The sequence below is a fragment of the Pseudorasbora parva genome, chromosome 20, assembly GCF_024679245.1.
Source record: "Pseudorasbora parva isolate DD20220531a chromosome 20, ASM2467924v1, whole genome shotgun sequence".
In the NCBI taxonomy this organism is placed as follows: Eukaryota; Metazoa; Chordata; class Actinopteri; order Cypriniformes; family Gobionidae; genus Pseudorasbora; species Pseudorasbora parva.
This window is the reverse complement of record NC_090191.1, coordinates 41,818,024-41,830,165: the sequence shown is the minus strand read 5'-3', so window position 1 is coordinate 41,830,165 and position 12,142 is coordinate 41,818,024. Positions and strand designations below refer to the sequence as shown.

General features: G+C 37.8%; 1 protein-coding gene across 1 annotated transcript in view; it reads left to right on the top strand.

The window, feature by feature from the left end:
- The first annotated feature begins 207 nt into the window (after positions 1 to 207).
- Positions 208 to 12,142, top strand: part of slc38a2 (solute carrier family 38 member 2) — an 18,199-nt gene continuing 6,264 nt past the window's right edge. The window contains exons 1-11 of the mRNA XM_067428278.1: positions 208 to 508; positions 1,863 to 1,991; positions 2,076 to 2,157; positions 2,231 to 2,346; positions 7,988 to 8,061; positions 8,155 to 8,247; positions 9,051 to 9,126; positions 9,466 to 9,548; positions 10,586 to 10,644; positions 10,763 to 10,900; positions 11,333 to 11,412. Coding sequence (XP_067284379.1) covers positions 1,864 to 1,991; positions 2,076 to 2,157; positions 2,231 to 2,346; positions 7,988 to 8,061; positions 8,155 to 8,247; positions 9,051 to 9,126; positions 9,466 to 9,548; positions 10,586 to 10,644; positions 10,763 to 10,900; positions 11,333 to 11,412 — 929 coding nt within the window. The 5' untranslated portion in view covers positions 208 to 508; position 1,863. The remainder of the gene's footprint in view (positions 509 to 1,862; positions 1,992 to 2,075; positions 2,158 to 2,230; positions 2,347 to 7,987; positions 8,062 to 8,154; positions 8,248 to 9,050; positions 9,127 to 9,465; positions 9,549 to 10,585; positions 10,645 to 10,762; positions 10,901 to 11,332; positions 11,413 to 12,142) is intronic.

Here is a 12,142-nt window from a genome sequence, read left to right as displayed (position 1 = left end):
CTCTACATTTGCTCGCATTGCTGTCTAGGAGGAACAATTGTGATATTAAATGTTTATTCGGAAAACTGCAAACGCCTTCCTAAGGCAGGGAAAGAGCTTCAGTCTCGTCTGGGTCAGGGATGGGCGGATTTCCAGTGTTTGTATACAATCTCCCTCAGAGGCTCCGCCCACTGCCCGGCTGATGCAACGCGACCGGCGGATATAAACCTTCATTCAGCAGCATCAGAACACGACATTGATACCGGACGCGCCCAGAGGACATCTCCTCTTTATCTTTAACAATAATATTAGTACTACAAATTGTAGTGTTTATACGTAATACAGTATTTATGATTAATTTACTTTATTGATATTTATTTGTTACCGCGGTACATTCTTGAAGGATCAATCGTTATCGGTTTTTAATTGATCACTGGAACATTCTTCACGACTGGGAGGGTTTGCTCATTTATTTTTCTCCATTCATTCCGGAGCTTAAGAAACGGATTTTTCTCCTTTAATTTCTGAGGTAAGATTTCACACCGGTTGGACATTATCTTGTTTAACACTTTTATTTTAATCACTGTTATCTAAAAATATATATATATATATATATATATATTTTTAAATTTGGTTTGTCTTGTGTTGCTTTAAGATTTTTTTTCCACGTCGTGACTCATTTGTGTTTCATCATCTTTTTTTTCCCCTCTACACATCCGTTTAAAAGGAATTCAATTCATTCACCAAACACACCTACACTTGCCCAACTCTAATAATTTAAAATAACAGTTATATATATTTTGGAAAACTCTCTATATTAAATTACTACATCATTTATTGTAGTGTTTTTTGGAAGGGATGTCGTTTAATTTGACCGGCGATGTTGATAAACGCGTGGGCGTCTGCTAGAGCATCTGCATAATTTTTTTTTTTGTCATTCTAGCAATATTATTATTTGTTCATATATAATTATTCATAGGGTTTTGCGGTGTAAATGTTAATTCATTTTAGTTTCCGTTGCAAGGTCTAAAATGGTCATCTGAATCAGTTTAAATACGTTATTCGAGACACCCAACAAATTATTAACACCTTAATTGGGAGGGTATAATCATTTTGTTCCGACTATATAAAAATAGAGTGATCAGACACAGTATTAATAGTTGATGACGATGCGGCGGACGCGGCGCGTGCTGATCTGTTGTCGGTGCCGGTTTGTAATTTTCCACTCGGCTTTGGTGGGTCACATGACCTGATGCTCGGCTGCGGTGCCGAGGCGCGGCTCCGAGCTCAGCCACGCGGGGACGCGCATTTTGCTAAACGCAGGGGAAGGAGCGCGCATTAACTGTTTTATGGGCAAACACACAAGTTTTCATGTGAACAGGCTTTTATTGGCCGCGTTTCTATGGCATTCATCGGTTAACATAATATAAAATATGCAGTCCGTAACTTTTTGCGCTCTAGCAGTTAATAAACAGAACTGCATGCGTCTTGTGGAAGAACAATCGAAGCCGGATCTACTTCTCTCTGTTTATGTTTATAGCGAGTCACGCAGGGACTGTGCTCCTCCGCAGCGGCTCCTACCAAACCGCTCGGATATAGTCCCAATATAAACACTTATTATAAGTGTACCATAATGATTCAGGGTAAGACAAAAACACGGTTTGGAAAAATAATTCATGCTGTACTCATTATATAATTTTTTGTAAATCTTGAACGCAAAACGAGTTATGGAGAGCAGCTTCAAAGAAGCACGTGAATGTTAAACAATATCAGTCAAATGGAAAATTTCCCAATTTAAACCCGCCTCATGGGATGGATTCCATAATGTTAAACATAAATCCTTACAAAATAATGAAACTTTTCCATTGTTTTTTTCATTGCAGAATGAACAAAATCCCTGTAAATACAAAGATGAGTCGCTTTAACATCGCTCCAGACATGGACAGCACTAGTTCCAACAGCAACGACTACACGACTTATCAGGACTGTCCCGCCAAAGTCCCTTTCAACGGGTAAAACCTCCATCATTTGACCTCGACAAGTCGCTATTAGTTAACAAGTCATCTCTTATATCTAATGTACTGGTGTGATTACAGAATGCAATACACCGACGTGGACGCCGAAAGCCAGAACTTCCTGTCTGATCCCTTGGGCAAGAAGAAATATGAAGCTGAATATGTAAGTGGTTCATCTTTTTTAATCAGATACTGCACTTAAACATCACATTATAACTCTCGCTGTTGTTCTCCAGAGTCAAGGCTCGGCGACGTTCGGGATGTCCGTGTTTAACTTGGGCAATGCCATCATGGGAAGCGGGATACTGGGACTTTCCTACGCCATGGCTAACACTGGCATCGCCATGTTTGTGTGAGTATTGAAGTGCTTCTGCATGTGCGTGGGATCTATTTTACCTCATCCGAACTGCCAAAACACTGCAGTTTTAAAGAATTTACATGCACATTTGCATGAGTTGATACCAGATCTGGTTACCACCCATTTTTCTAGTTTGTTTTTAAAGAGTTAGCAGTGAGTTTAAGACATTTCCAGCCAGCAGAGAACGTTCTGACAAGGTTCTCTCAACGTTATGAGCAAAAGTTCTTCCAGTAACGTTAATAGAGCGTTCGTTCAACGTTATCTGACCTTTAATAATGTTCTCAGAACGTTCTGTCAAGGTTCTCTCAACGTTATGAGCAAACGTTCTTCCAGTAACGTTAATAGAGCGTTCGTTCAACGTTATCTGGCCTTTAATAATGTTCTCAGAACGTTCTGTCAAGGTTCTCTCAACGTTATGAGCAAACGTTCTTCCAGTAACGTTAATAGAGCGTTCGTTCAATGTTATCTGACCTTTAATAATGTTCTCAGAACGTTCTGTCAAGGTTCTCTCAACGTTATGAGCAAACGTTCTTCCAGTAACGTTAATAGAGCGTTTGTTCAACGTTATCTGGTCTTTAATAATGTTCTCAGAACGTTCTGTCAAGGTTCCCTCAACGTTATGAGCAAACGTTCTTCCTGTAACGTTAATAGAGCGTTCGTTCAACGTTATCTGGCCTTTAATAATGTTCTCAGAACGTTCTGTCAAGGTTCTCTCAACGTTATGAGCAAACGTTCTTCCAGTAACGTCAATATAACTTCCGTTCAACATTATCTGGCCTTTAATAATGTTCTCAGAACGTTCTGTCAAGGTTCCCTCAACGTTATGAGCAAACGTTCTTCCTGTAACGTTAATAGAGCGTTCGTTCAACGTTATCTGGCCTTTAATAATGTTCTCAGAACGTTCTGTCAAGGTTCTCTCAACGTTATGAGCAAACGTTCTTCCAGTAACGTCAATATAACTTCCGTTCAACGTTATCTGGCCTTTAATAATGTTCTCAGAACGTTCTGTCAAGGTTCCCTCAACGTTATGATCAAACGTTCTTCCTGTAACGTTAATAGAGCGTTCGTTCAACGTTATCTGGCCTTTAATAATGTTCTCAGAACGTTCTGTCAAGGTTCTCTCAACGTTATGAGCAAACGTTCTTCCAGTAACGTCAATATAACTTCCGTTTAACGTTATCTGGTCTTTAATAATGTTCTCAAAATGTTCATGGAATATTTTTTCCTGAAACATTTTAGTTTGCGGTTTGTCTAATGTTTTTTAAATGTTACTACTTGTACGTTCAGAAAGCAATGTTTTGAAGCATGATGAAACGTAATGTTCCCTTAAAGTCGCACGACCAAGAAAAAACGTTTTAAAAACATTTTAAACGAAACTGGACGTCTTAAGAAAGAAAAAACGTTCATAACTTAATGTTATTAATGCTAGCTAAATTAATGTGTGGCTCTTTAATGTGTCGTGACGGATCGCTGTAGTGCCTTTCTTGAACCGATCATCTCTTCTTCCTTCTAGTTAATTTATAGCATTAAATAAACATCAGAAAGAATGTTGTTTCAACCGCGGAAAGACGTCAATAAACACCGTTTTTCAAGTTCAAGTTGAACGTCAAACTACTAACTCTTCTGACTGCTTTGTCGGTCAAAATGGCGGATGGTGGATTATGATTGGCCTGTCAATCAAACAGAATTTGTCCCTAATTTACAGGACTGCTAATTACCCTGTTTAGGATAATTATGAGTCCAACACTTTGCCCCAGATTCTGGTTGGTGTAAATCTACTAGTTCGTTCAGCTCTGATTAGTGGAAGTCTTCTTAGTGTTTGCAAACAAAGCCGTGTGTGAGTTATATAAAAGTGATGATGCCAGAAAGTCATGCGTGTTTAATGCCTGAAATCATCCATCAAAGAATGATTATTTCTTGGTTAAGCGAAATGGGATTTCCAGTGACCGATAAATCAGGGTGGACTATATAACACCAATGATTTTAAACCAGGGAATGCGTTGAAATAAACGGACATGGCTGGGTTTAATTGAAGTGGTTAAAGAATGGTTAAATAGTAAAGATGTGATGTCTCCATGCATTTGAAATGGAAATCTACTGAAGGTCACTCGGGTTATAATGGGATCAAGCGAGCTGCAGACGGTGGAATGAATGAGTGTGTGAGAATATAATCAGGTCTAATCCACAGTCACCTCCCTCTATTATAAACACATGCGCGTGCGTATTTGTGTGTGTGTGTGTGTGTGTGTTTGTAACGCGACGCATTACAGAGAGTCCATTATGTCCAGTTGTCGGGCGGGTTTGAGTTGAGGTCATTTTGTCTACATGGACATCTCATTTAACATCTAAAGTCAACATGAGTTTTCTGTTTTTTTAAGGCATCCCAGCTAACAAAAATATGTCCTGAGAACATTCCAAACGTTGTTTTTTTAATTGTTTTAAATGGTAACGGGAACATTTCATTTGATCATTCTTCAAACATTGTTGAAATGTTAAATTTCGGGATATTCCAAAACAAGTGTTAACCTCCCAAAAAACGTCTCATAAAAGGAGCGTTTCATAATCGATGTGTTGCTAACGTTTTGAGGACATTATTAAAGACCTGGGTAAGGTTGCACCAGCCGTTTGTAAGGCTATTAGCTAGTTTGTAACTCACTTTGTTCTTAAGGAAGAACGTAACTAGTAGATCGTAAGCTCTCCGTAAAGTAATGCGTAGTCGCGTATAATATGACGTTTATCCTCAGTGATCCAATAGCAGCCTTCAAATACGTGAGCAGAAGTTGCGGATTCCAGTGTATCCTTATACGTGTGTTAACATAAAAATGAATAACAGAAGTGCTTTTATATATAAATAACATTCAGAAACATTCAATATATGAAATGAAATTAATAAGGATCAATGAATATTGAAACAGTTATGATTATGACATTTTAGGGTCTGTGTTGAAGAGCCGCTAATAAAGTAATCTATTCACATAATCTCTCATAAATGTCAGCATTATCATATACGTGTACAGATTTGAAGTCTGTCATGTAAAACGAGAGTCTGCTATTTTATTCTAAACGTTACTCCTGATCGGAGGCTTCGGTAAATATTTAATTTACACATAGAGTTACGCTTCAACTAAGTTTAATGGTGCAACGCCAAAATATGAAGTGGTGCATAGGGGTAACACTTCTTGATCATACACAGGAACAAATGCATAATGAAGTATTAACACTCTAGTAACTTTTATTACTCTAACAATTGAATAAATGGCATATGGCAGCACTAAGGATAATGGTTTCCTGTGAGCTTCATGTTTGATTCTTCTCAAATCTCTGGCGGTTAATTTGAGTCTTTTCTTCTCAACACGTTTTTTGTTGCAACCGAATGTTTGATGGTTCTGTGACGCCCCAAAATCTTAGATATTTCAACAGTGCTGCATCCCTCTGAAAAACTACTATTTTTGACTTTTCAGAGTCAGTTAAATCTCTTTTTTTGGCCACTTCTCCTGAAGAGAAGAATCTGCCTAATAATTCTGCACACCTTGATATAATCTCCTTAGGCCACACCCTCCCTCGTTACACAAATACACATCACCTAATATACATTAAATCCAATAAGCATTCAAGTTAATACAGCTTGGAGTTGGAAATTATGGATAAAATGATGATATGGTCAAAATAATCACTTGCCTAATAATTGTGCACAAAGTGTATTTAGGTTTATAACGGGCCTGGTTCTCACCTTATTGAAACGTTTACATGCACACCAGTGAGCTGATAACTCATAACTCACAAATATCAGCTTCTTTAAATAACCAGTTTTTTCTGTTTACGCAAGTAAACCAAGTTTACATGAATTTATTAATAAACCGGTTTAGTTCCTTGTAGTGACGTCAAAAATAATAATTTCCATATCTGACTCAGAGTACGCTTTTCCTAATGTTACGTCAGTTGTGATGTTAAATCAAGCGTGTCAGCAGGAGATTTACGGCTCATATTATCCCTCATGCAGTTCCAGATGCAGCGTTTCGACTGAACCTCTTCTACTTCTGCTGCAATCTTTACAATTGTATGGGTCTTAAAAGAGTCTGTGTTTGTGATATATGTCCTTATCTCATGCAAAACGCTCGCTGGATGCATTTAAATCTGCTCTAAGTTTGAGTTTTTGTCACCTATCACACATGCGCACTTCAATAAGCCGACAGTAAGCAGGTTAATGTGTTTACTTGCCACACGAAATCGGGGTAAGAGGCAAACACGACCTGTGTCGACCGGTTTATGCTTACGCTGCTTACTCCAATAAAAAAAAAAATTATCGCGTTTACATGGCCATGTTTATTGTCGGCTTATTAGGCATATTCGGCTTAAGAACGTGCATGTAAACGAGCTCAATAATGAACATGAATTGTAGTTTGCAAGTAAAGCTGCAAATTCCTCCATCAAAGTCAGCTACCTATGTTATAATCTTCTGATGCGTGCAATCAAGTGAAAATCGCTGCGTGGCATAAAATATGAATCTATTAGGCAGTCTATTAGCGAAAGTGCTTTTCTTCCAGTCTTCTTCAGAACGACTTAAGAAAGTCGTCTAACAAAATGACGTAAGTGTGCTCTGGTCTGGTACTTTAAAGGGATAGTTCACCCGAAAATGAGTGTGATGTTTATCTGCTGACCCTCAGGGCATCATAGGTGTGTTTGTTTCTTCAGGAGAACACAAATGAAGATTTCTAACTCAACCGTTGCTCGTATAATGCATGTCAATGGGGTGTATTTCTATGAGAGTAAAAAACACACAGACATACAAATCCATATTAAACCCTGAGGCTCGTGGAGACACACTGATGTCTGAAGACACGAAACGATCGCTTTCTGCTAGAAACACAACAGTATTTGTGATATTTTTTTACCTCATATCAGACGAATCTCATCTAGTATTCCCAATGCCATTACTTGCGCCGAATAAGGTCAAAATACTGGCGCGATCATAGACAAATTTACGTAGATGCCTCGCATATGATCGCGCCGGTATTTTGACCTTCATCAACTGAAGTGATGGCGTTGGGAATACTAGATGAGATTCATCTGATATGAGGTAAAAAAATAACACAAATAGTGTTGTGTTTCTGGCAGAAGCCGGTCGTTTCGTGTCTTCAGACATCAGTGTGTCTCCACAAGCTACAGGGTTTAATATGGATTTGTATGTCTGTGTGTTTTTTACTCTCATAGAAATACACCCCATTGACATGCATTATACGAGCAACGGTTGAGTTAGAAATCTTCATTTGTGTTCTCCTGAAGAAACAAACACACCTATGATGCCCTGAGGGTCAGCAGATAAACATCACAAGCTCATTTTTGGGTGAACTATCCCTTTAAGTGCAATGTGAGTGCAGGTCAGTGGGAAAAAATCGTGCTCGGGCAACCATGCCTAGTGTGAGTACACACTCACACACAGCTGGTGCAGCCGGCCCCAGATAACTCAGATCAAACTTTCTATTAATGTGTTCTTGATAACCTTCTAAGAACGTTCCCTGCTAACTGGGAACTGTGCTTGTTTTTTCCCAACACTTTTTTTAACCGTCTAATCAATTGCGGTTCAAATTCTGCTTTGACTTCAACTTTCGTGTGTTGTTTTTGTTCATTTCTGCAGGATCCTGCTGGTCGCCGTGGCCATTTTCTCCCTGTACTCAGTCCATTTGCTGCTTAAAACGGCCAATGAAGGAGGTGAGCGTCTCTCTCTGCCATTACTGTGAGTGTGTTTCTATCTTTAACCGTGATGAGTGTGAGTTTTAACTCTCTGACCCCCCGTCCATTCAGGTTCTCTGGTGTACGAACAGCTGGGGTACAAAGCCTTCGGGATTCCTGGAAAACTGGCAGCTTCTTGCTCTATCACCATGCAGAACTTTGGAGGTATGGCCAGTCATGTGAACACACACACACACACACACACACACACACACACACACACACACACACACACACACACACACACACACACACAGACTTTGGTTTGGTTTAAAGGGTTAGTTCTGTCAATAATTCCTCACCCTAATGTGATTGGACACCCGTCTTTTCACACAGATGAAGATATTAGTGTTGAAATCCGATGGCTCAGAAAGGCCTTCATTGACACCAATGTCATTTCCTCTCTCAAGACCCATAAAGGCACTAAAGACGTCGTTACAAAGCCCATCTCACTACAGCGGCTCTACAATCATTTTATGAAGAGACGAGAAAACAAAATAATGACTTATATAGTGATGGGCCGATTTCAAAACAAAGATTCGAACCGTTATGAGTCAGTGAATCGATTCATGATTCGGAATCATGAATGGATTCACTGATTCATAACGGTTCGAATTGATGTTTTTAAATCGGCCCATCACTATATAAGTCGTTATTTAGTTTTTTTGTGCACTAACTCTATTCTGGCCTCTTCATAAAATGATTGTAGAGCCGCTGTAGTGAGATGGGCTTTGTAACGACGTCTTTAGTGCCTTTATGGGTCTTGAGAGAGGAAATGACATTGGTGTCAATGAAGGCCTTTCTGAGCCATCGGATTTCAACACTAATATCTTCATCTGTGTGTGAAGATGAACGGAGGTCTGACGGGTGTCAAACCACAGGAGGAAGAGGAATTAATGACTGAATTTTAATTTTTGGCTGAACTAACACTTTTAAGGCACTAACGTGTTTTCTGTTTTAAATCCCAGCGATGGCGAGCTACCTCTACATTGTGAAGTACGAGCTGCCCATCGTCATTAAGGCCTTCTTAGACTCCAATGACAAGTAAGATTTCTCAGGCTGATGTTGTTGTTGTTGTTGAGCTGAATGTTTTTCAGCTCTAGAACAGTGTGAGCGCTTCATTGTACAGCTGTCCGGCCGGGGGGGTCTGAAGTTCAGCTCAAAGACGTCGATTGAGAGCTTCGTGACAGTGACCTAATACAACAAACACTGACATGAAAGATTTAGACCCCTATGTGGAGCCCGCAGGCTCCTGCACACAAAACAACACGATACGCGGCCCCAGACCCACAAACCACGAAACCGTTTCGAAACAGGATGTTGCAGAACAGCTGCGTGTCACTTCCTCAGTGCTGATATCAATCTTTGGTGTGTGTTTTGCAGCGCATGGTACACTAATGGAGATTACCTGGTTCTGATGGTCACCGTCATTATCATACTGCCTCTCTCGCTGCTGAAAAACCTCGGTAAGTAAAGAAGGGATTGTATTTTGCACAAAGAAAATTAAGATAAGTTCAATTAATATTAGATAACACTTTATTTTACGGTCTCCTTGTTACATGTTACATGTAGTTACTATAGAAATGACTATACTAAATGACTAACTACAGTACTTAATATATAGCTACACTGTAACACTGAACACCTTAAAAAAAGTGTAACTTAAATTTATATATATATATATATATAAATATATATATATATATAATAAAAATACACAACATTTTACAACAAACATGAGGGTGAAAGGAATTTGTGTTAATAATAAATAAATAAAATAATTATTAAAATAATAAATAACATTATTTATAATTAATTTATTTGATTTATAATAATAATATATTTATTATTTAATAAATACAGTTTTAGAAAAAAATATATGGGTGAAATTTATCACAAAAATATTACTTGTAAATAAATACAATTGTTGAATTATGAATAAAATAGTTAATACAATTATTATTAGACTTAAATTAATAATATATATTATTATTATTTAAAATGTTCAATTTTAAATAAATGATAAAATTTTAATGATTTATATATATATATATATATATATATATATATATATATATATATATATATATATATAAAATCATTAAAATTGTTTTTATATTTATATAAAATAAATACTTTTATTTATTATTATCACAAATGTGTATATATATATATATATATATATATATATATATATATATATATATATATATATATGTATATATGTATATATATATATATATATTTGTGATAATAATAAATAAATACAATTATTATAAAAATAAGTGTAGGTGAAAAAAATTACTTTTAAATAAATAAAATTATAAATAAAATTATTATTAGAATTGAATTAATAACACTAATTATTATTATTAAAAATGTCAAATTATAAATAATAAATTATACAAAATTAATATAATTGTAATTGTTTGGTGTGTGTGTGTGTGTGTGTGTGTGTGTGTGTGTGTGTGTGTGCTAATCTTTATGGTTTGTCTCTTTCCAGGTTATCTAGGCTACACTAGCGGCTTCTCCTTGTTGTGTATGGTGTTCTTCCTCATTGTGGTGAGTACTGAGATAATCATCACTAAATGCTAACGAACGCATGCAAATGAGAGCGAGAGTGTCCTGCGAGCCGCTATTGTTAGTCTGATGAGACGTTCCCTCTGCTTTTGTTCCTCAGGTGATCTACAAGAAGTTCCAGATCCCGTGCCCACTGCCGGAGAACTTCATTAACATCACAGTGAATGTGTCCCAGCCGCAGGTCAACACCACTGAAGAAGAGTGCTGCAAACCCAAGTACTTCGTCTTTAACTCACAGGTGCGGCGCCGATATTTGCATTTGAGTGAGAGGAGTGCAAAAAATGCTTTTCTTTCTTAGTATTTTTGTCTTGTTTCTAGTCCAAACATCTGCAATTTCTTAAAACAAGAAGTATTTACTAGACAAGCTAAAGTAATTGTCTTGTTTTGGGGAAAACACTCAAAATGAAGAGAGTTTTTGCTTAAAATAAGATAAATAATCTGCCAATGGGGTGAGAAAAATAATCTTGAAACAACATTATTTTCCTCACCCCATTGGCAGATTATTTTAAGCAAAAACTCTCCCCCAAAACAAGACAATAATTTTTACTTGTCTAGTAAATGTTTCTTAATGGAAGATATTTAGACTAGAAACAAGAAAAAATTGCAAGTAAGAAAAGCATTTTTTGCTGTGAGGAGTGTGTGGTGATCTGACTTTATTGTTGTGTCTTAGACGGTGTATGCGGTGCCCATTTTGACCTTTGCATTCGTGTGCCACCCGGCTATCCTGCCCATGTACGCCGAGCTCAAAGAGTGAGTAACATTTACGCTTTAATATATAATATTTAAAGAGGACCTACTATGCTTGATGTCAGTTTTCTTGCATCATTTCCTCATATTCTCCATTGTTGCGGCTCCCCTCGTCCCAGTCTGTCAGTAACTCAGTTGAGTTAATGTCTCTATGAAGCCCCGCCTTCTGTAAAGCACACTGTGCTCTGATTGGTCGGCTGGAGCAGTGTGTTGTGATTGGTCAAGCGTTTTCAGTGTGTTTGGGAAATGCCCCGCCCCTTACCATAACCACCAGTTTCAACACGTGACTAACTAACTAAACCAGGCCCCTCCCCTTTATTCTGTGTATGAATTTTTTAAAGGGGCAGTGTGTAGTAATGATGAGGCACTATAGACAGAAATGCAGTATAATATGCATAACTATGTTATCAGTGGTGTATAGAGACTGTTATGTTTTTATTACCTGAGAATGAGCCGTTTCCTTCTACACACACACCGGGGGTCCTCTTACAGTGAAGCCGCCATTTTGTGACGCCATGTTTCTACGGTAGCCCTAAAGGGACAAACTTCTCTACAGAGCGCTATCTACTCTCTGACATGTCCTGTGTTAGCCACCGTAGCTTCTCTGTGTGCTTCAAAAGAAAGGGGTGAGCGGTTGCAATTCACAACCTCACCCAAAACTTACACACTGCACCTTTAAATGAGGAATATTTTCATACTCATACGGCAACATTACATACCGCAGAAAGATGAA